Genomic DNA, 26,112 nt, shown 5'->3' with positions numbered 1-26,112 from the left:
GGCAGAGCCAAGTGAGCGCTGGCTTTAAAGTCAAGACCTGTTTCTACCACTTATTAGCCCTGTGACCAGGCAAGGTACTCACTTTTCCAGGTAAAACGAAGGCTTAAAATCTTTAAAGGTTAGGGACTTCCCTGGTGGCACAGTGGTTAAGAATCTGCCTGCCAATGCAGGGGACACAGGTTCGAGCCCTGGTCTGGGAAGATCCCACATGCCGCAGAGCAATTAAGCCCGTGCACCACAACTGCTGAGCCTGCACTCTAGAGCCTGTGAGCCGCAACTACTGAGCCTGCGCTCTAGAGGCCGTGAGCCACAACTGCTGAGCCTGCGCTCCATAGCTACTGAAGCCCGTGCACCTAGAGCCTGTGCTCCATAACAAGAGAAGCCACCACAATGAGAAGTCTGCGCACAGCAACGAAGAGTAGCCCCCGCTCGCCGCAACTAGAGAAAAGCCCGCGTGCAGCAACGAAGACCCAATGCAGCCAAAAATAAGTAGAATAAATAAATCAAAAAATATATATCTTTAAAGGTTAAAGAAATCAAAAGAGCCCTAGCAGAATCTTATGGGTTGAATTGTGCCTGTGCCCCACCCTGCCCCGCCCCAAAGATATGTTAAAGTCCTAACACCTAGAACCTCAGAACATGACCTTGTTTGGCAATAGGGCCTTGCAGATGTAATTGGTTAAGATGAGGTTATACTTGAGCAGGGTAGACCCTTAATCCATTATGACTGGTGTTCTTAGAAGAGACACAGAGACAGAGACACAGAAGGGGGCACCATGTGACCATGGAGGCAGAGACTGGAAGACGATCTACAAGCCAAGGACAGCCATGGATTACCAGCAACCACCAGAAGCGAGGAAGAGGCAAGGAGAGACTCTCCCTTACAGGTTTCAGAGGGAGCGTGAGGCACCTTGCGCTCAGACTTCTGGCCTCTAGAACTGTGAAACAATTAATTTCTGTTATTGTATGCCACCCAGTTTGTGGTACTTAGTTACAGCAGCCCCAGGAAGTGAATACATTCAGTTAACTTAGGTTTACTCATTAACCTCTCTCTGGCTCACCAATGATATCACCAGACCAGCAGAGCGATTTCCAGGCACCTAATGTCAGTGGCCTGGTTAAGAGATCTAACTCCAGGACAGCACATGGCAGGTGAGTCTAGCTCTACTACTTCCAGGCTGGTTGACTTCAGGCAAGTTACCTAAACTCTCTTGGCCTCAGTATCTTGGTATAATAATGGATATTATTATGGATAATAATGGTACCTAAGTACAGTAAATAGAGCTTCTGTGGAGAATGAAAGAGACGACACTGTCAGGTAGGAATGTCAGTGCCAGTTATTCTCTCCCTGATCATGGTAGTTCAGCGGATCAGGCGAGCTCTGGTGCCTTTAGCCCCATTTGCAGGATGGGCTCATCATACCAGGCCAGTGAGTGGACGTAGAATGGAGGAGACAAAGAGCAATGTGATCCCCTCCTCAGCATTCCTGCCACCTCCTTGGTGCTGCCCCAGAGTCCCCACACAACCGATGCTCCAGGAGCCTTGGGTTTCTGAGGATGCGGGTGTCGAAAAGCAGGAGGTGCTTGTAGATGTCAGGAAGCTCATGAGGACATCTCCACCCTGTTACGAGGTTCCCTGAATTGGTAACTGCAGCTCAGGAGGACTCGGTCCTGGGACCAGCTCCTGTGGAAGGAGTGAGATTAAGAAAGAGGCAGGCTGTGCTGTGAATGCCGAGAAGTTTGCCCAGTATACACCTCCCTTCGGTCCACCCCCAGGTAGAAGGAATCCTGGTAGGAACTGATTACTCCTTGTGGCCAAACACCTGAAAGATCTGAGACTGTTTCAGAATTACTGGCACTTTCTCCGATTTAGGTGACATCTTGATTACTGAGAAGCATCCTCTTGATGCCAACAAGAATGAATGCCTCTCTGCACATTTGCTCATCTCAGAACAGCCAAACACTGTGGGTTCATTTCTGTTGTGCGGATACACCGAAGAGTGGAACTGCTAGGTCAAGTTCAGCTACAGTAGCAACTACTGGTTTTCCAAAGTGGTTGCACCAATTTAGACTCCAGCGGGAAGTGTGTGAGGGCATCATCAGTTTTTTTCAATTGTAGCCATTGTAGTGGGTGCACCCTGGCATCTCACTGTGGTTTCAGTGTATACTTCTCTTATGATTAATGATGTTGAACACTTTTCACATACTCTTTCGTCTCTGACATATCCATTTTTTATCAAGAGATGTCTTCTCCTTGCTGGTGTGTAGGAGTTGCTAGAACATTCTTGTGCTGATCCAGATGCATGTGTTACAGATATTTTCTCCCATTCAGTGGCTTCTTCTCGGTCTCTTAAAGGCACCTTTTCAGAGCAGAAATTCTTAATTTTATTTATCAGTCTTTTCCGTTATAGGTCATGCTTTGGTGTCCTACTTAAGACACTTTTGTTATCCCTAAGGCAACGGAGATATCTCCCCCGACTTCTACAGTGATAGAAGTTAAAATAGTGGGTAGGCTTTTACAAGAGAAGTAACGACTAGGAAGCAGTACAAGGGAGGATTCTAGGGGCTGATTGTGTTTTATTTCTTGATCTTGGTGGTGGTTACACTTGCTTGTTTACTTTTTAAATATTCATTGAACTGTATACTTATTCCTTGTACACTGTGTATGTGTGTTATACTGCTACTAAAGCTGAGAGAGAGAGAGAGAGAATGCACAAACAGGAACCACTAACTAAAGTGGGTCATCACAAGATGATGACCAAAAAAATACTGTAAAAGATTAGAGAAAATATTTGTGAGAGGCTTACATAAGATCATAGGGTCTTAATCTATACAAGCCAACCTTTTAATAAATATATTTTAGCAAAAAAACATTTAGTAAGTATAGCTAAAGAACAAGAACAGTGGCGTTGGTTAATCATATAACATTGAAAATAAACGGCGCTGAGCATAAAATCCCTCCACATCACTGAGGCTCCACAGAAAGAGTTAAGCAAGCACAAAGCCTAAGGAGAAGCAGCAGGTTGCTCTAAATATTTGGTTTTACAAATTCTTTATTAAAATGCTACTAACAGATATAGGGCCAGTTGACTTCTGACTTCCCACCCTCTGACGAGGCGCATGATTGGTGTGGTCTGTGTAAAATAGTGGCCGGTGGGTCTGAGGTGGTGACGAGCCCATGATGCTACAGCAGAAATGTCACCAGAGGAGGACATGAGGGCATGTTAGAGTCACCATCCAAGGCAAAAACCCAATCACAATGCCCGGCAAGGATACAGCTAATAATAAACTGTAGCCCAGAACAGAGCCAGACTCTGAACCTGAAGATGAGAGTTAACCCAACAGGAAGTGCAGTCAAAGCAGGAACGAAGGCCCCGTTGGGAGCTGTCTCTTCCATGGGCAGAACAGCAAGATAGCACCAAGAGCAGCCAGGAGGCTGCCAAGGTCCTCAACCTGAGTCTCTTTAAAGAGAAAACCAACCAACAGCTGGTCCACGGCTACCTGGGGCTGCAGGTATGTGGGGCTGCAGCTCCTCTGCCCTCAGCCGAGCAGGAGTGCACCCCTGATTTCTGGCAGCCAGACGCCCAGAGGCCCTGAACTTAGAGATGCTCTCCGAGAGGAGCCTGAAGTGTGCAGGTGTGAACCCAGGCACTATCCTCTGAAGCCTTCGATGCCTGCCCGCTAAATCACAGCCTGTCCATTTCTGATCCTCTACCCTTGACAAACAGGAGACTTCTAGGGAGCAAATGCAGACTGTTGGACAAATACAAAATCTTTTTTGAGGCTGGGGCAATGTGAACAAAAAAATAGGGCTTGATGAAGGAAGTTAAGGAAACAAAGGTAAGCAGAAAAAGCCAACCTTGCAAACACGAGTGAGAAAAGCAACCTCAGGAACTCCTGGGTGGCATGGTGAGGAGGAAAGGGAGAAAATCCATAATTAAGATAATCCATGGACAGATAACAGGGAACTCAAGCCCAAGAAATTCAAGTCCAAGCATAAGAGTTTGCATTTCTAATCAGCTCATGCCACATCGCGTTTTCAGAGTTCATCATTTCTAATATTCAAGAGTTCTCTTTTCCGGTCACACTGCTATAATTTATCACATCCAGGCATGCAAAATCATCCTTTTTCTAACATTAAACATGTTTAATCAGGACAATTTATAATAACAGTTTAGGGCTTTAGCGACAGAAATGAATTTGACACATGATATTTACAGTAATCATAATACTACAAGATTTAAAGTGTAATTTTTTACAGTATTAGATCAAGAAGCCAAATTGTCCATGTTCTTAGTTAGTTATTTGCAATGCTTTTGGGGAGAATCAGCATCCAGAAATTAATTAATAGTCTTCCTCTCCACAATGATCAGTGTCATCCCTGGGTACTGCTCCTAGATGCCAACTCCTTTATACCCTCACTCTGGGACAACCAGCAACTGTGATTAACGTTAAACCACTTGTCCTAGTAGCCAAAAGCCAAATGTCATACCACATGCAGGATCATAATCATGCTTTAGGAAGTAGATGGATTTGGCTTTGTTAACCAAGAATTAACCCAAAATCTGGAGGCCCCTTGAACTACTGCATCTGGAAAATACCCATTATGTCTTGGCCTTGGGGATACCAGGATGTTTTTCAAGGATAGCAGTTTCATGCAAAGCTAAGGGCCTTGAAATTCTTTTTCAAAAGCCTCTAAACCTTTCTTTGTCAAACTCTAAAGTTTCCCTCCGCCTTCTCTTCTGGAACCAGTCAAATTTACACACATTCCAGCTCCACTTGAGTGAAATTCAAGTTCCCATTTAGGTGTTTGCTGTTAACCACAGGTCTCACGCTTCATGGCCCTTTTGACATGTGTTTATTTGAAAAGGTGAGTCGATGAACCGGTGCCTTCCTCGTATTGACAAGTTCTATCTGACTTGGGGACCCACCCCAATAAGCAGAGATGGAGGGGCCCAAAGTAACGGGAGGGATGTTACCTGGATTATTATCCACAGCCCCTTCAATAAGGGGCCGTCCGTCAGACGGACGACTGACACATTTTTAACAGTTCAGCTTTCCATCAACTTCAAACTTAAACACAATTATGAATGGTGAAATAAGTAGAACATTGCAAAACCCACAAATTAAAACCAAAGCCCATTTTTCCATAAATGAGGAGTAGAAGGTTTGGACTTGAGCCGGGTGCCCACCTCTTGCAAGTGCCCGGGACCTCCCAAAACATGTTGGTGTTCCCACATCACCCTGGCTTCATTTGTTCCTCTCTTGGGTTCCCCTCATCCTGATTTATTTACTTAGTATCATGATTATTAATTCTAATTTAGTTTTGTGCATTTTCTAAGCTACTTAAATCTTCTTTGGAATAAGATAGGATATCATTATGCTTGAACTTTAGGAGATGCCCTAAATTCTTCACTCAAAGCTTATTTTTCTTTTTTTTAACCTACAATTGTAATAAATTCAGTCATCGGATTTCACAATACACGGAAACTTTAGAAGAGAACAGCTGACAAAATGAGTGATTGTTTCTTCTTGATGTAGCGCAGCATGTTAAGCCTACTTAATAGATGTTGGTGAATGCAACAGTAAATGAATAAATGAGTGAATTGGTAGGCGAGTGATACCTGACAGCTTAACAAGGAGAAGACAGAAACTATTTAAAAACAAATAAATGAAACAAAAGCATAGCAGTTGGGGTCCACTTGGTAAGGATGTGATCTACCTGCAAATTCTATGGATAGAAGACTTTGACGATTATAGAGTTATAGTTAATATTGATAAGTATGACTATTTCTTCAAGAAAAATGTCAAGGTATGCTTGAAAGTCTTTATGAAGACAAGAATGTGTCCTGTACATGTTCGAAAACTTTCTGTTTGAAAATAAAGTTTTAAAACATCAAACTTAAGGAAGGGATAATTTTCAGCTGCCTAGAAAGTTGCCTTCTTTGAAATGCTTCAGTCCTTGGCCATGTTTGGTACCTGAAGGGATGAGCTAATATTGTGAGTTCTCCTCTGGTAGGAACGACATCTCAGGGGAAACAAGGTAGGTGGAGAATGCAGATAGCTTAAAGGTAGGTGCTGATTCACAGGGTCATGATGTGTGGGGAGCGATCCCAACCAACCCCAGTACCATGCTGACATCCCTAAAAGCGTACTCATTACTGCTAGGAAAGGGGGAGTTAACAGCAAGCATCCAAACAATTCACTCCTTTGCTCCACCAAGCGATTGACAATGATTGACAATTAAGACCTCTGGACTGAATGACCTGCAGGGTGACCTGAGAGCAGTGAGGGACCCACGTGACCCAAGCCTTAGTTTCTGCAATGCTACAAAAAAAGAGAAGACAGTTCCTGGTAGTATGCTCAGAACTTTTTAGACAAAGGATACTCCACGAATGGCAGATGTTATATAAGTGTTATTTCGATCTGAGACTTGACTCCCATTGTGATGTAAATCACAGCCCTAGACTAAGGCCACCACAGGTGCTAGATTTCCCCAGCAGCAGCTCTGGCCTTTTCATTTCCCACTTGAGCACAGGAAGCAGCACCAGATGGGGCTACAGTTTCAGGAGAAGCACTCGTTTATTATCCGGAGCCTGTTTCTCCTGGCCAGTTAAATAGAGGTGATCTCAACCAGCAGGTTGAACCCACACTTAATGTTTCTCAAGTACAGTGAGCAAAGACTGACTTATTCTTTTTTTGTTTACAGAATTATGCAAAACTCATTCCTGGAGCTACAGTAGGGGTACTTCAGAAGGACTCTGGAAACATTCTCCAGCTGATCATCTCGGCTTATGAAGTATGATATTTTACTGTTGGGTTTTCTTTTTGCATTTCTTTGGCATTTAAAAACTAAGACATGTTTTAGGCTGTTAAATGCGCTCTCCTTTGTTGGTAGAGACAGTGCTTATCCAAAGAAAATCTCTCTGCATTAATGGATATAAAAAATTATATCCAAAATATAAATTTTGTTCACCTTATTTGCAGATATTCTTCCCAGAAGGTGGGGCAGAATGTAGAAAAATCATAAACCTGATCATAAAGGTTGTTTTTATAGTAATAACCAACAACGGCACTGTCACCTGCAAAATTTTAATTCTACTGAAAAGGCTTCATGAGTCATACAATTAAGCTTCCCTCTTCTCTGCCTGAAAAAAAATTGTTTAAATTGCCAATGAGTAACAGAGCCATGAGAACTAACCCCACAGGCTTAATGAGACTAAATCATAACTCAAGGGAAAAAACACCAAAGCACACCAGGAACCACTTTGTAGATTCTCTGCTTTTGAGAACCAAGGAAATTTTCCACTGGTTTTATGTCATATATGTACATAAATACATTTTTTTTTCTTTTGCCTTGTCTTTGTAAATTAGTGCCTGAGGACAGAATTCTTCCCTTAAAATAAGATACATACCTACAGGGTTGCTATGTTTTCTCTCTATGTCACCATTTTATAACTCAATCAACAGTGGATGACCAGTTGCCAACTCTTTTTTATTTTGGTTCCTAAATATCATTATCATCCCCCCTTTTTGCCTTTACTTTCAAAGAAACACACACACACACACACACACACACACAAAGATGAAGCTCTAAATTAGGACAGGAATGAAAAAAATAAACTTTTATAAAGCAGTAAAGTTCTAATATTTGCTCTAAACAGAGTTACATAATAGCAAATGAATAAAATTCTAACTTTGATCCTTTAAAATGACAAATAAATGACCCATATGCACTCTATGCCAATACTTAGCATATACTGAACCAGTGTTCCTTGACATTTCAGAATCATCTGAAAGTTTTTTAAAGATAGGTGTGTCCAGATTCCTCTCACAGATGTCTTGGGAGAATTTTAAGGGAAGGAAGAGTTACGTATTTTGAGAAAAACCCCCAGTGTTTTTGACATCACCCCACCAATTTTGAAACTCACCTTAATAGGGTAAAGCAAGCTATTTTTTCTCAAATACATTTTCTCAAAGAAGAAAATACAGATGGTCCATTAAAGTTATAGGATGAGGGTTTTTTTTTAATTCATACCCTCAGAAACTTCAGTTTTCTTAGCTCACATAAAAATTTAATCACCATGCTAGTTCACGCTTGAAATTCTTCCAGACAGGAAAGCTTGTCAACAAAATACTATAAAAACCTTCCTCCCTCTCATGCAGTAAAGTTTTAATGTGTAGAATCAATGCCAAATCACATGGCAATTCTTCACTGAATTAGAACACACTCAATTTTCTTTAACTCAGGACTCTCAAAAGTGCTGGCCACTAATATTTTCAAAGGAGTTAAGCAAAGAAGAAAACAGTGAATTGTCAAAAATATTTCCCCTCCTGTCTGACCAGCCCTGTCTGTGCCCCTGCTTGCTCTGTCAGAGTTTATGTCTCACTTTACATCCCCAATCACTCACATAATTTACAAAGTAGTTGAAATCAAGACATCAGACATTTGAAGTGAATCTTGTGTCTTTATTCTACTGTCTCAAAAATATGAAGTGTCTGTCATTCTTATATCAAACCATCTTGCTCTGGAGTTATGATTGAAACTCTATGAGTCACTGTGAGGTATGCAACAGATCTTGGCACTGGTTCAAATTATTTTTCTGTTGTGTTATTTTTTAAATGTATCCTAAAAGGACCTTAAAATATGGGGATCCATAGACTAGATTTCTTTCCAACCTATAAAAAAGAGAGAGAAGGAAAGAGACTATATTGAGAGAAGACATAAAATGCTTCTGACTTGTAGTGGGGCAGAGGCAAACAATTTGTGTTTATGATTAGTGACTATAAACTTCAGCTCAGTATTTTACAGCGCTGTATTGACATTTAAAAAGCCTTAAATACCAGATGTGTATTCACCTGGTCATAATTCACTACTTTCCTTCCTTCCCTAACCACATAATAAAAGCTGCTGAAATATCCATACTCTCAAGGGTAAGGTCCTCTGTTGGCATTTAAGTTCCAGAAGGGAAGTGACTTGTTTTGTTTTGTTTTGTTTTGCCTGGTTCATAGTATATGCTCAATAAATGAATGAGTGAAAAGATGAAATATACAAACATTTATGTCCTTTCTTTGGGAAATTCACATTAAAATATTCCTGGTGAAATTTGCAATATGATATTCCAATTAGATCATTGCTGAGATTTCCTTCATTTTGGTTAGATTATGTCACTCACTACTCCTAATTGTTGTCATCTACAAACTTTCAGGTCATATCCTTCATTTCTCGTTTAGTTCACAGTGCCACTGTCTCCAGCACCACTCCTGTCTTATTTCTTGATGATTTCAGCCCATATGTATACATATATATGATCCTTCCCGTTCCCTGGACTCTCAGTTTCTTGAACTCTGCTTCTGAAATGATCTTGTTCCCTTCCCTCTTAATTACCTCCTCATACCTTCACGCTCTTGTCATACCTTAAACCTTATCATTGACGATAGTCTCAATTACATGCAATCCATTCTCTGCTCACCATTTCCAATCTTTTCACCTCACTCTTGCTAGTTCCCCTAATATTTCTTCCAACCCATCAGGATCTCCAATTAATTGACCCTGTCCTCTGTGTACAGTTCCTCATCCCCTTGATGTCCTCTCTCCCCTGCACCCTCAGCTTCAATTCAGACATTGTGGTCACTCCTTAGACACACTCTCAACTCCCCTGCACCTTATCACTCCTTTGAGGTGGTTGGCCAACAGTGGTCCTGGTAAAATCCAACTGTCCACTCTGCACAGCTGAATGGGAATGGGAAAAACATACAATCATGCTACCGGGTCTCACTTTAAATTCATGATCACGGACTTCAAGCTGGCCCTCAATGCTGCCCAGCAACCGTGCTATATTTCTCTAGTAAACATCCAAATGGAGAGATCTAGGAGTCAGTTGATATGTTAGTTGGCAAATCAGCAAGTAACCTGGACTCTCCCAAACATACTTCGCCATAGTTTTCTCCTTCTCAACTCATGGCAATTCCGTCCTTCATGTTGCTAGGACCAAAAAGCTTGAAACGATCCTTGACTCCCCCTCTTTCTTTTACACTGTACATTTAATCCATCAGGAAATCTTGTTGACTCTACCCTCAAATTTATTTAGAGTTTGATCCAGTTGCTGTGTCCACTGTCCTCACCCTAGTTGGACCCACCATCCTCAGTCACCTGCATTATTGCAAAAGCCTCCTAAATGAGATTTCCCGTTTCCACCTTTGGTCTCCTACATTCTGTTTTCAACAAAACAGCCAGAATTTTCATTAAACATGTTAAGTCAACTCCTATGACTCTTCTGTTGGTAACCCTAATTGCTTTCTCATTTTACGTAGAGTAAAAGCCGAATTCTTTATAACAGCCTACGAGGACCCTACCAGGTCTGTTCCCTCCACCCCATCACCTCTGACTTCACCTCCCGTTACTCTCCTCTCATTCTGCTCCAGTGCAGCAAACCTGCCCTCCTCGCTCTTCTGTTCCCAGAGCAATCCAGACAGGGTCCTGCCTTAGGGCCTTTGCATTGGCTGCACCCTCTTCCTGAAACACTCTGTTCACGTATATCTGCGTGGCTAATTTCCTCTCACCTTCTTGAAATGTGACCCTCTTAATGAATCCCACTCTGACCACTTTTTAAAAATTGTAGCCTATACCCCCTGCCCACACTCTCTTAATCTTCATTATCCCACCCTTTTTTCCATAGCATTTATCACCTTCCTGGTACTACATAACTTTCTTATTTATTGTGTGGTTTCCTTTCTGTCTTCCCACACTGGAGTATAAACTCAGTCAAGGGGTAAGTTGTTTTAGATGTTTTTGTTTCCCAAGCACCTAGAACAGTGTCTGGTACATAGTGGACACTCAGTAAATATTTTCTGAATGAATAAACTGGTAATGTAACTAGTTGAGATAAAACAGATTTAAAGGGTATATTTTAATGCTAAATTGGCAGAAATTGAAATCTTAAGACACAATGGGAATAATCTTTAGGACTGCGAAATGACGCTTTAATCTCTGACAAAGACTACATTCTGAAAAGTCAGCCTGTGCCCATCTACAGAAGGAGTGACCATGTGGGGCAAATAACAAAGCAGGGAAGAGGAGTGACTTAGAATTTACAGTCAGCAACTTAGAATTAGGAGGAAGGCAGGGTCATCGTAACATGCAGTTGGCAAAATTATACTTCAGGAAAGTATGAAGCAGAATATGCTTTTAAAATTCTATCAATGAAATGGGTATAGGGACTCAAATCCTTTTAGATGAAGTATAACTTAATTCATAGTATTTTACAATTTGTTTTTATTCTGTTTTTTAAAAATAATTTGGTTTTGAAATTAATTTGAAATTATTTGAAATTAATTTGGTTTTGAAGTCCCCCAAATACAGACTTCTCTTCTATAAAAGAAAGAGGAATAAAGAAGGTCTGAATAATAACACTAGCTTCCCCCAAAATAACAGCTCTCCCTTCCCCTTCCTTGACATTCTTCCTCCTCGGAAACGTTGCCTTTACGTACCCCTCTGCCATAACCCACATGCCCTGTATCTAGTCTTCCCCTCTTCCACCCCCGTCATCGCATATCCCAGCCACTGCGTCCCTGCTCCTCACGCCTCAGGCGTGGTGAATGCAGCAACATGCCAGCCTCCTTGACTTAAATCTTCCTGTCCCCTCCTCTAGCCTGTCCTGCACATGCCTTCCACACAACCTCCCTGCAGCTGCATTTTCAGTAAATCAGGCCCCTGCTTAAAAGCTTCATGGAATATTTCCCGCAAGTGTTAACTCATCTCTCCAAACTTCAGGGTTCTTTGTGGTCTGGTGTCTCCCCGGACAGTAGGGGTGCAGGCTTGGGCTGAGCCCCTCTTTTCTCCATTCTGTACCACTCCTGGCACTGAGCTTTCTCTCTTTTGGTCCCCTCGCCTGAAAGACCATTGTCATCCCCTCCACACATCTAAATCCAACACAGCCATTAAGGACCAGTCTTCTAATACTTCAGCCTTCACTGACCGCCCTCTTTCCTGAACTCTCCCAAACCCTTATGTATTACACAATTTTTTTTTCTAATTTAATGGTACATTGACTGACGTTGTATGTTAACTGCTTCACTTGGCTCCACCTTATTTTTTTCAGCAAGATGATCATCTTGAGGGCAGAAATCCTGTCTTATACCCATTCCCCCAGACCTGGCTCTATACTAAATGTACAATAGGGACTCTATAAATTCCAGCACTGATTTCAAGGCACAGTTTCTCTCACATTTTAACATCTCTAAAATTGGGATACATTTTATAATTAGTCATGTCTTACCAATGCTTTCAATAGAATGGAAGTCACAATGTAGTTTTCATGGTCTGCACATGTATAAACTTGGCAGTAACTGTATGTGTCACTTCAATTCATTAAGCACACTGTTGGTACTGTAAGTGTTGAGTACAATTGCTATTTTTAAATATCTTCCAAGTTTGCACTATGACTCAATACTGAAAAGTTATTGTTTGTGCAGAAATGTACCAACAAGCAAAGCAGCGATATCAGCGAAGCAAATATTCATTGTTGGAGGAATTATCTGTATTCCTTATAAAGTAACAACCAGCTGCTTTATGGGACCTAAAAATGATGATACTTAGGATACAAGTAAAGCAAGCTATTGTTATATTTTGTTACTGAGATACAAGCAAAAGATTTGCCTTTTATATGCCAAGCAATGCAATTCAGGACTGGAGAAATTTGTCAAACCCTCAAAATGGATAAAATAATTTTTTTTTTTTTTTTGGATAAAATAATTTTTAAAGCCATGATAGATGGACAGGTTTGATTCATATGTAGTGCCGAACGATCTCGAGGTATTTTGTCATAGTTTAATTGTCATAAAATAATGGTGTATCTTATAATTGATGGCATCTTAGATTCAATAAAATATGATGTGTGTGTGCGTGTGTGTATTGCTTGCTTTCTTGCTTGATTGGTGATACGGTGAATTTCTTTTAGACCCAATTTAATTTTATTTATTTGTTGTTTAATGAACATGATTCACAGATTCTTCTCTTCTGGCTCTATTTTTTGGTTGTGACTTCGTTCAACTCTTTATGTCTTATCTAAAGGAGCTCCGGTCTGAGGTGGAGCTGGAGGTGTTAGGAGACACAGAAGGACTCAACCTGTCATTCACAGCTGTCTGTAACACCGGGACCCCCTTTCCACACCAAAAGAAATGCTCTCACATGAAGGTGGGAGACACAGTAAGTAGACGGCCCATAGGTCATCTGAGAAAACATCTAGATGATCTGTCAGAAGTTACCTTAGTGCACTGAAGCTGGACTTTTCCTTTCAAGAATTTCAAAAGCGATTTTCAAAGATTTCCTAATAAATGCTTTCGCAAAGCTGATCCCCATGCAGCTTTGTTTCTTCCCATGCATATTGGTGGCTAGAAGAAGATAATTCGTATTTTCTTTTTTTCCAGGCTTCGTTCAACGTGACTGTGAGTATACCAAACTGTGAGAGAAGAAGCAGGCACATTATCGTAAAGCCTGTGGGGCTGGGGGACGCCCTGGAGATCCTTGTCAGTCCAGAATGCAGCTGTGGCTGTCAGAAGGAAGTGGAGGTGAACAGCTCCAGATGCAGCAACGGGAACGGCTCTTTCCAGTGTGGAGTGTGCGCCTGCCACCCTGGCCACATGGGTCTTCACTGCGAGTGTGGGGAGGACACGCTGAGCACCGACTCCTGCAAGGAGGCCCCGGAACTCCCCGCGTGCAGCGGAAGAGGCGATTGCTACTGCGGGCAGTGCATCTGCCACTTGTCCCCCTATGGAGACATTTACGGCCCTTACTGCCAGTGTGACAATTTCTCCTGCGTGAGACACAGGGGGCTGCTCTGTGGAGGTAGGCCATGTCCAAATCCACCTTACAGGGCGACTGTGCACGTATCAAGGAAGGGCTTTGCATCCTTTGCACCTTCCACAGCCACCTGGGCACAGTAGGTGCTCAATAAATGTTTGCTGATCAGTTGAGTGGGGTTGACCTTTAGACTAAGGTAACTGATCTTCCCTTATGTTTTTTTCTGGCTCTGACATTCCCTAGGGGTGAGATCTCTGCCAGCTGAACTTACATCTCTATTATTATTTACCTGGGAGTAAGTAGGTAAAAGACGGATGCCTTCTCTTTGGTTATTACCCAGGCGCCACAAAACTGCATGTAATCGAACTCCATTATCTTCCAGACTATTCTGGATCAGGCTCTTGGTATCTGACTCAACTCTTAAATGCTTATTAGGTATCTGACTCAACTCTTAAATGCTTATTACTTTGGAAAGATAAAAAGCCAGGCTACTTAAGGAGCATACTGCAAAGGACGAGGGACACAAAAATTCTAAATGGACTTTCAGGGCCTTCATTCACTCCAAGCATATTTATTAAACACCCGTTATGTAACAGATACTAGGTTAGGCACAGGGTATAATAAAGATGAATAAGGACATATGCGAAGAAGGCTATGGAAAGGGTAAAAATGAAAAATCCTTGGAATTTCTTGAGACTGAGAAAAATTTTAAGTAGCAGAAATATTTATGTTCTAATATCCTTTGTAGAGGTAAAAATCACTTTCGTTTAAAACTATATTACATATAACATGACTATTCTAAAATCATTCTGAGAGATGCACATCCATATTTAAGTACAACCTAGTCAGACAAGAATTACAAATGTGTTAATATACTTTTAAATGATACAGATTTGTGTTACAACTGCAATCGTAACCGACTGCTGAATTTAAGCTCGTGTCTTTTTTTTTTTTTTCACAGTGTGTGAGCAGATAGCTTTTCAAAACAGAAAGCCATTATCTTTACAGAAAACTAAGCAAGTTACGTTTTCAAACCACAGTGTCAGGAACATATAAAAGAGACTGATCTTCGGGGGAAAAGGCCTTTGAACACCAGCTGATACCCTGAGAAGCGCACCTCCGTTTCATTTCTTAGCTCTTGTTGTTGCTGCCAGTAGACTCCTCTGAGGCTGCCTTCTTTCTTCCCCACCAAAGAGTGAAAAGTTTAGGATCTGTCCAGATTGAGACACATTTCTCTCCCCTTTCATTCAAAGGTGTTTTTCCTTATCTAATGGGTGTGTTTCCAAACCCGCATTGGTCTTCTTTTCACACGATGCAGACAGAACACAGCCTGAAGCCAGAGGCCGTCACCAAGTCTCGAAAAGAATCTATTCAGCGGAACCCCAGATTGCATTTCTAATAGAAATCTTTAATAAAATATATGCTTAAGACATTTGAAATTGCCTTTCAAAAAAAAAAAAAAATTCCGAAGTGTAATCAAATACAGTATAACAGCAGTTATGACCCCACCTGTATTTCACCCTTTAGATCTGAAGTCAGAGGTCCAAGGCTGTGTAAATCGATGGGTTGTGTTCAACAACACAGTTCTTCCCATTTCTTAATGGTCTTTCGGTTTATTTTGTGTCACGCATGTGGACGGACATAAATTCAGAGTCAACTTGATCTGTGCATTTGTAGTTCAGATGGTCTGACAATAGTGCCTCTCTTTGCATCAGATACAGTGATCGCTAAAGAAATTCTATTTAGAAAATAAAATTTTTTTTCATTTGGACTCAGAAAACTTCACCAATGCCTGTTTCCTTCATACATTGGGGTACTTCCCCATCCTCAACCATGACTGTTTCTCGAAAGCTTTTTTGTGTTCAGTAACATCTCAAAGGATGTTCCTCTATTATTAGTAACTTTCTCTTTTAAAAGGTATAATAAAAGTACAATCATTCAAATTCAATGAAGGCAATGGAGCACCTACTATGTGCCTGGCATTGTGCTTAGTGTAGGGATAAAACTGATCCTGGCCTTGTGAACACACACGCTATTTTTTTTTTTTTTTTTTACATTTTATTTATTTATTTTATTTATTTATTTTTGGCTGTGTTGGGTCTTCGTTTCTGTGCGACAGCTTTCTCTAGTTGTGGCAGGCGGGGGCCACTCTTCATCACGGTGCGCGGGCCTCTCACTATCGCGGCCTCTCTTGTTGCGGAGCACAGGCTCCAGACGCGCAGGCTCAGTAGTTGTGGCTCATGGGCCTAGTTGCTCTGCGGCATGTGGGATCTTCCCAGACCAGGGCTCGAACCCGTGTCCCCTGCATTGGCAGGCAGATTCTCAACCACTGAGCCACCAGGGAAGCCCCCACACACGCTATTGTTGCTGTTGTTTGCCACAGAGGCCTGACTATGCTACAGCCTTATATCTCGTGTATATCTCACTTATTTTACAACTAACATACTCTGCAATGTGCTGCTTCTCTGAACGGCCATTATCACAATGTTCTTTTCATGCACTTCCTTCCATCCATCTGTAAGCACTCAAAGATAGAGCGCTCCATTGATTTTTCCCTTGCCCAAATTCCATTAGTCTTTTAAATTTTGATTCTAAGAGACTGGAAACTCTAACAGGCAAACAGCATTACAGAAAAAACTTCCTGCCATTGTGCACTTAGTTATCAGTCAATGGCATTCCAGAAAGATCTCTCCCTCTCAAAAGAGCCTGATAATTTTTTCTTGATCTTTGGTTATCATCTTGCCTCTACATGAAGCCATTATGAAGTTTTGTTGTTGTTGTTATTGTTGTATGAACAGGTACCTTAGATAATTGGTTGTTTGTGGATATCAATTAACAACTTTTGTGACTGGGTTAATGGTTCTGGAAGGCCCACAGAAAGGGAGGGTTTCTAAGTTCTGAAAGGAGCTCTTGGAAGGGTTTTCTAAAATTTCTGCCAAGTAATTCTTATATGCAGTGATACACTTGGGCATTCTCAAAGCCTTTGGAAATGCACATTTCATTTGACAATATTTATATACCGTATACATTTTTCAGAATAAACTTCAATATGGAAATCACCCCCTATCATGAAAGTAAGTTCCCCCTTTTGCTGAGGAAGAAACAAAAAGCAATTGTACTTTAGAGGATAGCTTACATATAAAAATTAAATGAATGGTTTTGGCCTAAATAACCAAACTATTCTTAGCTTTGAATTAATTAGTTCAATTATGAATTAAATAGGTTATGAAATGCAGTCTTAATGTCATGGATCCAGATAAATTTCAACTCATCTTTCATTAGAGAAGTGTAAGTCTTTTTAGTATATATATGTACAAATTACTATATTACTCTCTCTATATAGATATAGAGATACAGATATAGATACAGATGTAGATATATAAATATAGATATAGATATAGATACAGGTACACATACACCGGGAGAAGTCAGAATCCAGCTTCAAAATCTTTGTGGTTTATCCTTTGTTCTGTGATTTCCTACTCCATGTCTCTTAAGGCCAGGTCATGAAGATAGAAAAGTAACGACCTTCTAGACCAAAGTTTACAAGAGAAAACCCAGAATCCTTCTTTCTACAATGAACATGGCAGCGTCTCCTACAAATGGAAACCTGCCTCACTTGTGATTTCTTTTACATCTGTTTGGTTTTCAGTATAATTACAGGAGTTTTAATACTGATGGATAATTTTGCTATCAGATTCTTCTTACTGGATAGTGTTTAGGAGTAATGATAATAACTTATATATTGCTTATTTATGGGCCAAGCACTGTTCTAAACATTGTTATATATTATCTCAAGTAATCATCATAACAATCCGATGAACTAGTGCTATTAATAACCCCTCCTTACCAATGAGGAAACTGAGGCATAGAAAAGTTGAGTAATTTTCCCAACTTGGCTCAGCCTGTGCCAGAGCCAGGACCCAAACACGTGCTGTCTGGCTCTACACCTGTGCACTCACCCACTACATACTCAACCACCGCCATCATGCCCACATGCCTTTGGAATGTTGTCAGAGAGCAAAACTTGGGAGGCGATGGCTGGTGCACATTTCCCTTTCTGAAGAAAAGTGTCAGTTACGAAATTTGTAAGTAAATGCTGTTTGTTTGGAACAGCAAAAGCCAATTTAGGATCTTGGGCGTGGCAGGCACCCAAAAAATATTATGAAAGGACACACAAGCCCATTACCTGAAACACTTTATTTAACATTTTATAGTAGTTCAGACACTACTCTGTGGCCAGTTCTTCAGGAGCCCCTCTTGTCTCTCAGCCTCTTCTGTGAGGATCCCTTTCTCTGATTACATTTTAAATGCTGATGCTCTCCAGGGATTTCCTCACTCTATCTGCTTGCCCTAGATGATCTCATCCACATCAGCTTCAACTGCCATCTATCCCTGGTGGATTCCAAGCCCCAAACTTCAGGGCTATATACACATATTCAACCACCCATGGGTCCCTCAAACTCAACAGAACCAAAAATGAACTCATCGTCTTCCCCATCCTAAGCTGCTCTTCCTCCTCTGCCTCAGAACAATCTATTCATTTAACAATTAAGCATTCTCTGTGCCAGGCACTGGGGAGAAGGCACCGCATGAGTTACTTCCATTCCAGGGCAGTAAACAGCCGCCCCATCCAGCTAGCAGCCCAGGGGGGTGACCTGGGGAGGATTCCATCCTCTCTCTTTCCCCCCACCTCCGCCCTGGGCATCCCATGCCATGAATTTCATCCCCTTTCCTCTCCATTCCCATGGACACTGTTCAGGGCCTCATATCTTCTTGCCTCTATTGCTGGGAGAACCTCCTTACTTGTTTTTCTGTGTCTAGTTTGACCCTCTCTACTGATGCCAGGACATTTCTGGACACATATCTATCTCTCCAGGTCTCTCCCTTACTTAAAATTGCATAACTTTCAGGATAAAACCTCTTATTTTAGTCCATAAAGCTTTTCATGATGTGATTTCTGATTTTTGTTGACCTTTTCCTCCTATCCTCACGGACACCCCATACGCACCTTTGGCTTTATTCATGTGACTTTACTATGGGTATTAAGCAGGTCACATGGTTACACACTTCTGTCATTTACCTATGCTTTTTTCTCTGCTTATAATGCACATAACCCTCTTCTTCTATCTTCTATCCTTATCTTCCAAATTCAGCTCAAGCATCACTTCCTCTGGAAACTTCCCCAAATCTCTTGTCTAATTTGGAAACTTGCTCTGTGTGTATGGCACTTATCACGTTGTACTTATTAGCAGTAGTATCTATTTGCCTGTCTCCTAGACTAAGCTATAAGCTCAGCCACCTTGTCTTATTTAATTTTGTATCCTCAAGCCTAGAACAATCTTTGGCACATGATATATGCTCAATTAAAATTTGTTAAATAAATGAATTTGTTGGGCACTCACTGTATGCCTGTAGGACATCTAGTTGGTGAATACAAAGCTAGGAGATTTACACATTATCTCATCTGACCACAACCATTGGAAGCAGCTTTTATTCCCTCTACTTTATAGATAAGGCTTTCATGATTACTCAGCTTGAGTGATGTAGAGGTGGGGTTACTAAAGTCTATCTTGTATCTCTATCCTACGGCACCTAACTGAAAGCGAAAACTTTAAAAAACTACATACACACACACACACACACACACACACACACACACACACAGTTGGCCCTTGAACAACACGGGTTTGAAGTGCATGGGTCCACTTATATGCAGATTTTTTTTCAATAAATATATTGGAAAAATTTTTGGAGATTTGCAACGATTTGAAAATACTCACAGATGAACTGCATAGCCAGAAATACCAAAAAAAATTTAGGTATGTCATGAATGCATACAGTATATATAGATAGTAGTCTATTCTTACATAGGCATAAGGTGAGTGACATTTAAGATAAAGTTAATAATGTGTTAGTTTTCTTACTGTTTTATAACTTTGCTTTCAAAGCATTATATTACTGTACAGTATGCCTTTCTCATAATTGGAGAAACTGCATATCAGCCTACCATTACAGGTAAGTGGTTTTATAGAAAATGTAATCATGCTTCTATATGAATATGTCTATAACACTGTATGCCATAAACATTTTTAACAATTCATTCGTTGGTGTATAGCCTAGGCTACTGGGAAGCAATTATATCAATTATATTAGGCTACCATAAAGCAATCATATTGCTGCTTCTTCGTTATCAAGGCATGAATAGCTATATCTGTAAATAAATATGAATGTCTTTTTCACATTATCTTTTCATTTTTGATGTCTAATGTTGGTAATTTGTACAATATCTACAGTGTTATAAGACAATATTGATGTAGGTACTGCCAGACGATTCGTCTTGTAAATTTACAGCATTGATAAATACAATACAGTACAGTAAATGTATTTTCTCTTCCTTATGATTTTCTTAATAACATTTTCTTTTCTCTAGCTCACTTTATTGTAAGTATACAGTATATGATACATATAACATACAAAATATGTGTTAATCAACTGTTTACGTTATCAGTAAGGCTTCCAGTCAACAGGAGGCTGTTAGTAGTTAAGAGTTGAGGGAGTCCAAAGTTATGCTCAGATTTTGGCCTGGGGGGAGGGGTGAGAGTGGGGCGGGGGCGTCAGTGCCCCAACCCATGCGTTGTTCAAGCTCCAGCTGCATATACACACACATACTTGCACACACGCACACCAAGTAGCTATTATAGGCTTCTGGATTCTCTTATTTCATCTGGTTATAAATTCTGTTTGATATAACATCAGGCAATCAAGTTGGTTCAGTTAAGAGACCAGATCAATGAATATACACAGCTCGCAAAATACGTTCCATAAAATCTATCTACGCTCACTCCCCCCCGCACCCACACACACGCACTCACTTTTTTTCTCGTTTTTTTCTTAGTCTTTTTGATGGTGTTCAAAGAGAGAAGATGGCCCCCAAGATCCGGAAGTGGCTTTAGCCCTAAGAAACCCAGGGCTTTGTTTTGCAGATAACGGCGACTGTGACTGCGGCGAGTGCGTGTGCAGGAGCGGCTGGACGGGCGAGTACTGTAACTGCACCACCAGCACGGAGCCCTGCATCTCCGAAGACGGGGCGCTCTGCAGCGGGCGAGGGGGCTGTGTGTGCGGCAAGTGCGTTTGCACGAACCCCGGAGCCTCGGGACCCACCTGCGAACGTTGTCCCACCTGCGGCGATCCCTGTAACTCTAAATGGTAATGTCTCTACACTCACCAGTCCTTCCTGCCCATAGGGTTCATGGTGATCAAAGTTATAATGACAGTTTATACACTCAGACCTCAGATTGCTCTTGCTGGCTTTGGTCTCCAAGCCTCCATCAAAACACACAAACCCGCAGGGCCCCTGCGATCGTCAGCCTGGAACGTCAGCCTCTCCCTTGCCTCTCAGCGCCGATGATCCAGGACCACAAAGTCACATTTCTGCAAGAGAGCCTAGTGGGGAAGCTGAGCTGATGTCCCACGCTGATAACATCGATAGTCTCTCCCTTACAGTACCAACCACACATCAGGAATGCCCTGGGGGTAGACGGAGGACACTCACATTCAGTACTTTTTTAAGGGAAACAGACAAGCTTCTTTCTTATCTAGACGTTTATAGCCTGACCTTACTGATTCATTCCTATCTATACACTCATACAGGCAAAGAGGAAGAAAGATGATCTTGGCTTTCCATTCCTTCCCTCTTCTTTACCACTCGTGCTCTTTGGCACCTTTCTTTGGTTGTCATTCTACACTGCTGTTGTGACTGACACTTTCTTTTATACAATGTGAACAACAACGGCAACAAAACAACCACATTGTTTTTATTTTCCAGAAAAAACAAAAAAGTTTCTTTGCTTGGCAGCTAACTTCTTAATGGAAGCGGGGCAACATTTGCAGGTTAAGTGAAGCAAATCTCCAAATTGGCTGTGTTAGGACATTGCAGGTATAATGTATTATACAGCAAACGTGCTTAAGCAGTTCATACTTTCATTAACTCTGGTACCTAAAATGGGGCATGTGCATTTCCAGTGTAAACAAAGTAAGAAAATCAATATTATCAATATTCACTCAGTGGTTGCTCACTATTCAGGTGTCAAAACTTCTCTGTCACTGTGCCTGGACATATGCCAAGAGAAGCACGGGCACAAGGTTAGACTTACTTGAATAGAATTTAATGTAAAATGTCATTTCAAGGTATTTCTTCTATTATTTTTCTATTTTATCTTCTCTGTAAACATGATTCAATCTTCTTTGAAAAATGTTTTTATTTAGCTATAGTTGATTTACAATGTTGTGTTAGTTTTAGGTGTTCAGCTTCAGATTCTTTTCCATTATAGGTGATTACAAGATATTGAATATAGTTCCATGTGCTATACAGTAAATCCTTGTTGTTTATCTATTTTATATATAGTAGTGTGTATATGTTAATTCCAACTTCCTAATGTATCCCTCCCCTTCCCCTTTCCCCTTTGGTAACCAGAAGTTTGTTTTCTTTGTCAAACATGATTCAGTCTTAAATCTGGTTTATAAGACATGAAATTAATAGTCCAAGTAGTTTGAATTTGAGAAATCGGGTAGAGTGATCCCCTTGGTGTTTGTTAGTTTTGAGATGAAACCATTCTATTTATTCTTTCATGCACTTATTTATCAAATAGGTATTAAGTACTTACTATAGGCCAGGAATCATGTTAGGCCGTAGACATACAGTGATACTGAAACAGTTATACTTCCTGCTGTCACAGCTGCTGAGCATCTACTGGGAAAGGCAGAACATTTTATAAAGTAATTATAATGATATCTGGGCTAACAGTTACAATAAGGGATAGAGAGGGTGTGGTGGAACTATATGGCAGGAGATAAAGCTACCAGACTAGCTCGGGCAGCCATCAGTGGGATGCACAAAGGGGTAGAGCTTTTAAGGGCTTCCGCAATCTCCAGCAGCCCCAATGCAAAACCACTCCAAGTAAATATATAACCCAGATGAGTGCAGTGTGTTTGCTGTGCAAAGGCAACTTCCAGGTAAGATTGCTCTCCCTACTCCACATAGATTGCTGCTCCTAAACCCTTCCAGCAGAGGAATTCAGAGGCTTCCACTACAAGGGAACTAACTGATAAGGATTAGGGAAGGCTTGCCTAAGGAAGTGCTGTTTCAGCTGAGATTTGCTGAGGCATGGTGGGCGTGGGGAATGTTTCCAGCACTTAGAGGAGCATACCTTTCCTGGGCCAGCGTAATGCGTGCCCACAGTAAGAAACCTTTTGCAGCTTTGGGTGACTCCAAACACTATGCAGCTGTAACGTGATTTTCAGCACAAGATTCATTCAGGGTCTAAGCTTTACTTTCCTGTATAGACATCATTAGAGGAGCTTAATTCCTGGGCTAGGTTCTTGGAAATATACTTTTCTATAAGTAGCAATCCTTTATTTAAAAACCTGCATTAATGAGGATCCAGGCTGTAATCCTCAGCTTTTGAAAATACCCTTATCAAGGCTTGGACGCATTCAAAAGAGTTACAGAAAAGTGAATCTTTAAAATAGTCATTCAGGACATATGAGAATTCTTGGAATTCTTGTTAAAACACAGACCATTTCTATTAAGAAAGTCACACTTTGTCTAGTGTCTAATCATATTTTAGTACCATAAACCCTTCCCAGGAAAATGTTTAATGAAAATATAGCTAAATCAAATACCAAAATAATTGGATTTTTTGTTGTTGTTGGGGAAAAAACATTTTAATCTAACCAATCAGAAGCAATCAGTACAGATGAATGAGGATAGTAGCTATTATCAAGACTGGCTCAGGGAACACTGATTACTGAATGGAATTCAGAATAAAGCAGTTTCCTCTTGGACATCACCCAACCATCTTTCTGAAAGTAACGAAACACAATATCCTCTCTGAGACACTCCTATAGCCAGAACCATAGTAACAGCATTAAAGCAATATCCCAGCTGCGTATCTATTTTCCACCAACACAAACTGATCAACTCTGTTGAATAATGTTCACAGGAGCTGCATTGAATGCTACCTGTCTGCAGATGGCCAGGCCCGAGAAGACTGTGTTGACAAATGCAAATTAGCTGGTGCGACCATCAATGAAGAAGAAGGTTCTACTTGTTTGAAATTGCTTTCCTTTCCTTTGCACAGTTTTGGAGAGGCAGAAACTCGGTGGAGGGCTTTTCAGTAGCTCGACTTCATTTGTACTAGGGTGTTAATTCACTCGCATTCATTTTTAAGAGTAAATGCATTCCAGAAGGCTAAAGGCTTGATGGTTTGGGAGACAAGCAATTTAAAGTCCCGGCAATGCTATTTGCTCTGTTGCAAATTCATCTCTGCTTAACACATGCAATTGGAGAGAATTCCAGAATGCTATATTTTTTTGAATTAGAAGAGTGGAAAATTGAAGAAATAGCTAAATGTTAACCTCCTAACCTGAAATCATCCTCTATCGTCCGATTACCTTATTTCACGATAGGACAAAATAAGGTATAATATGGGTTTTCTGACAGCAACTCTCAGACACCAGGCAGTTTCTGGTTAGTGGCCATTTTTCCTGCCCTCCCCTCCATATGCTCTTACTCCCAGCTTTCCAAACATGGGCGTTACATGGTCATCCTTAATTCCCTGTTGCCTTGGTCCCAAACTACAAGAAGGACCTGTTACCTTTAACTGCTAAGCAAACTCTGCTCTTGCTTCCACCTGCCGTTTTTGAAGTTACTTACTTAAAATCAGATTCTTTCTAATGGCAAAATGTTATCTCAAATCTGTAAATTGGTTGTATTTTATCTAGGAAGGCATTTAAGAAATAACTTGGGAACTTTAAAACAAAGCCGATGACTGACTTCTCCCAAAGGGACCATCTGGGGGGATTTGTTTTTCCATCATCACGAACTCCCTGCCTTATCCTGCCGCTCAGGTAGGGACGTTGTTCTGCACGCCTCGGAGGCACTGCCACGGTGCATTTCAGGAGGAGTGGAATAACCAAGACGATAACTTATGACCCTCTAGGATATGTATCTTGAATAGACGAAACTAGAATACAGAAATTAATCCATTTCCAAAGTGAAATAAGTTAGTGATATTTATATTGTTTTGAAAATTACCAACATTGTTTTAAAATTGAGGTTTCTGACCGTGCACAGTTAAATAGCCCCGTATGGAGGGGCGTGATTAGCGCTCATGAAACCCCTCGCCTGTGCTTTTCTGGTGCCTCAGATAAATATGCCAAATAGCCATAAATTGGACAAGACGGTATGTACCTTACACTAATACCGAAGGTAAGATGCAGTAAAAGCACCGAGTAAAGTGGCATTTGTGGCCTGTCCACGTTAGTAACTAGTACAAAATCTCAGCATATCCTTCTGGCTTCATTTCACAGCAAACAGTTGGGATATTTACAAGTGTTTTAAAGAAATGACTAAAAAATTGCAGAAAATGCCCTGCAAATGACTAGAACTGAATTGACTAGCAGCGTGAGAAATCTAATGTGCTGAGGGGAAAAAAGAAGTAAACCTTGGAAACATGTAAATCATGAACAGGGAATTACTATATTTAAATACACAGTTTTCTGAGTATAGGTTATCTTAAAGGCTTGGATTTGAGAGGAAGACAAGATTCTCAAGTGGCATTTAAAATTTTTGCATTATTTTTCTTGTATAATCGACTAAATTACCTTCAAAATAGGGGACTACAACTTTTTCTAACTCAGAAATCAAAAATAATAATTGGATTACTAGTACCATTTAAAGCACTAATCTTGATTAATTCGAGAGAAAAACTATCTTTGTCAGCCTGTGAATTAAAAAAGTCACTCTTCTAATGGGGCTTTTTATAAGTCCTATTTCAAGTTACTCATCCAGTTATATCACAACATATTTGCTCTTCCATGGGGTCTTTTATCAGCCCATTCTTCCCCTAATAAGGACATGGAGAGTAAAGTAAGATAACCATAAACTTCATAATCTGAATAAATTGTTCCTCACCTGTGCTATGGTGACTTGTGTGAGTATTTCTAAGGACATGCGGTTTAACTTTATTCATTCCATTTTACTGAAGTAGAAGTTTTTAATTTACCCCAATATTCATGTACTTAGAGCATTGTTACTCAAAGTGTGTTCCATGGAACACTAGTTCTGAAAGTGTTAAATGGACAAAAGCACCCATGGTCATATAAATTTTGTAAATGGGAAGCTAAGCTTTTTGTTTTCTTTGCAAGACTGAGAGTTGTCACGTATGTTAAATTAAATATGCATTGTGAATTTGCAGGAGAAGCAAAAGGAGGAATTAGAGTAAGGAGGGATTCCCAAACTTATTTGAC

At 40.7% G+C, this 26,112-nt stretch overlaps 1 protein-coding gene across 3 annotated transcripts in view; it reads left to right on the top strand.

Annotated features, from left to right (window-relative positions):
- The window catches only part of ITGB6 (integrin subunit beta 6), a 125,909-nt gene that overhangs the window by 83,622 nt on the left and 16,175 nt on the right, over window positions 1-26,112 (top strand). For all 3 annotated transcript variants that reach the window (XM_082464978.1, XM_082464979.1, XM_082464977.1), the window contains 5 exons: window positions 6,709-6,798; window positions 13,072-13,206; window positions 13,428-13,845; window positions 20,787-21,009; window positions 23,805-23,902. In XM_082464978.1, coding sequence (XP_082321104.1) covers window positions 6,709-6,798; window positions 13,072-13,206; window positions 13,428-13,845; window positions 20,787-21,009; window positions 23,805-23,902 — 964 coding nt within the window. The remainder of the gene's footprint in view (window positions 1-6,708; window positions 6,799-13,071; window positions 13,207-13,427; window positions 13,846-20,786; window positions 21,010-23,804; window positions 23,903-26,112) is intronic.

The sequence above is a fragment of the Balaenoptera physalus genome (genome assembly GCF_965194825.1).
Source record: "Balaenoptera physalus genome assembly, chromosome: 6".
Taxonomy (NCBI): Eukaryota; Metazoa; Chordata; class Mammalia; order Artiodactyla; family Balaenopteridae; genus Balaenoptera; species Balaenoptera physalus.
This window is presented reverse-complemented; position numbering and strand designations above follow the sequence as displayed.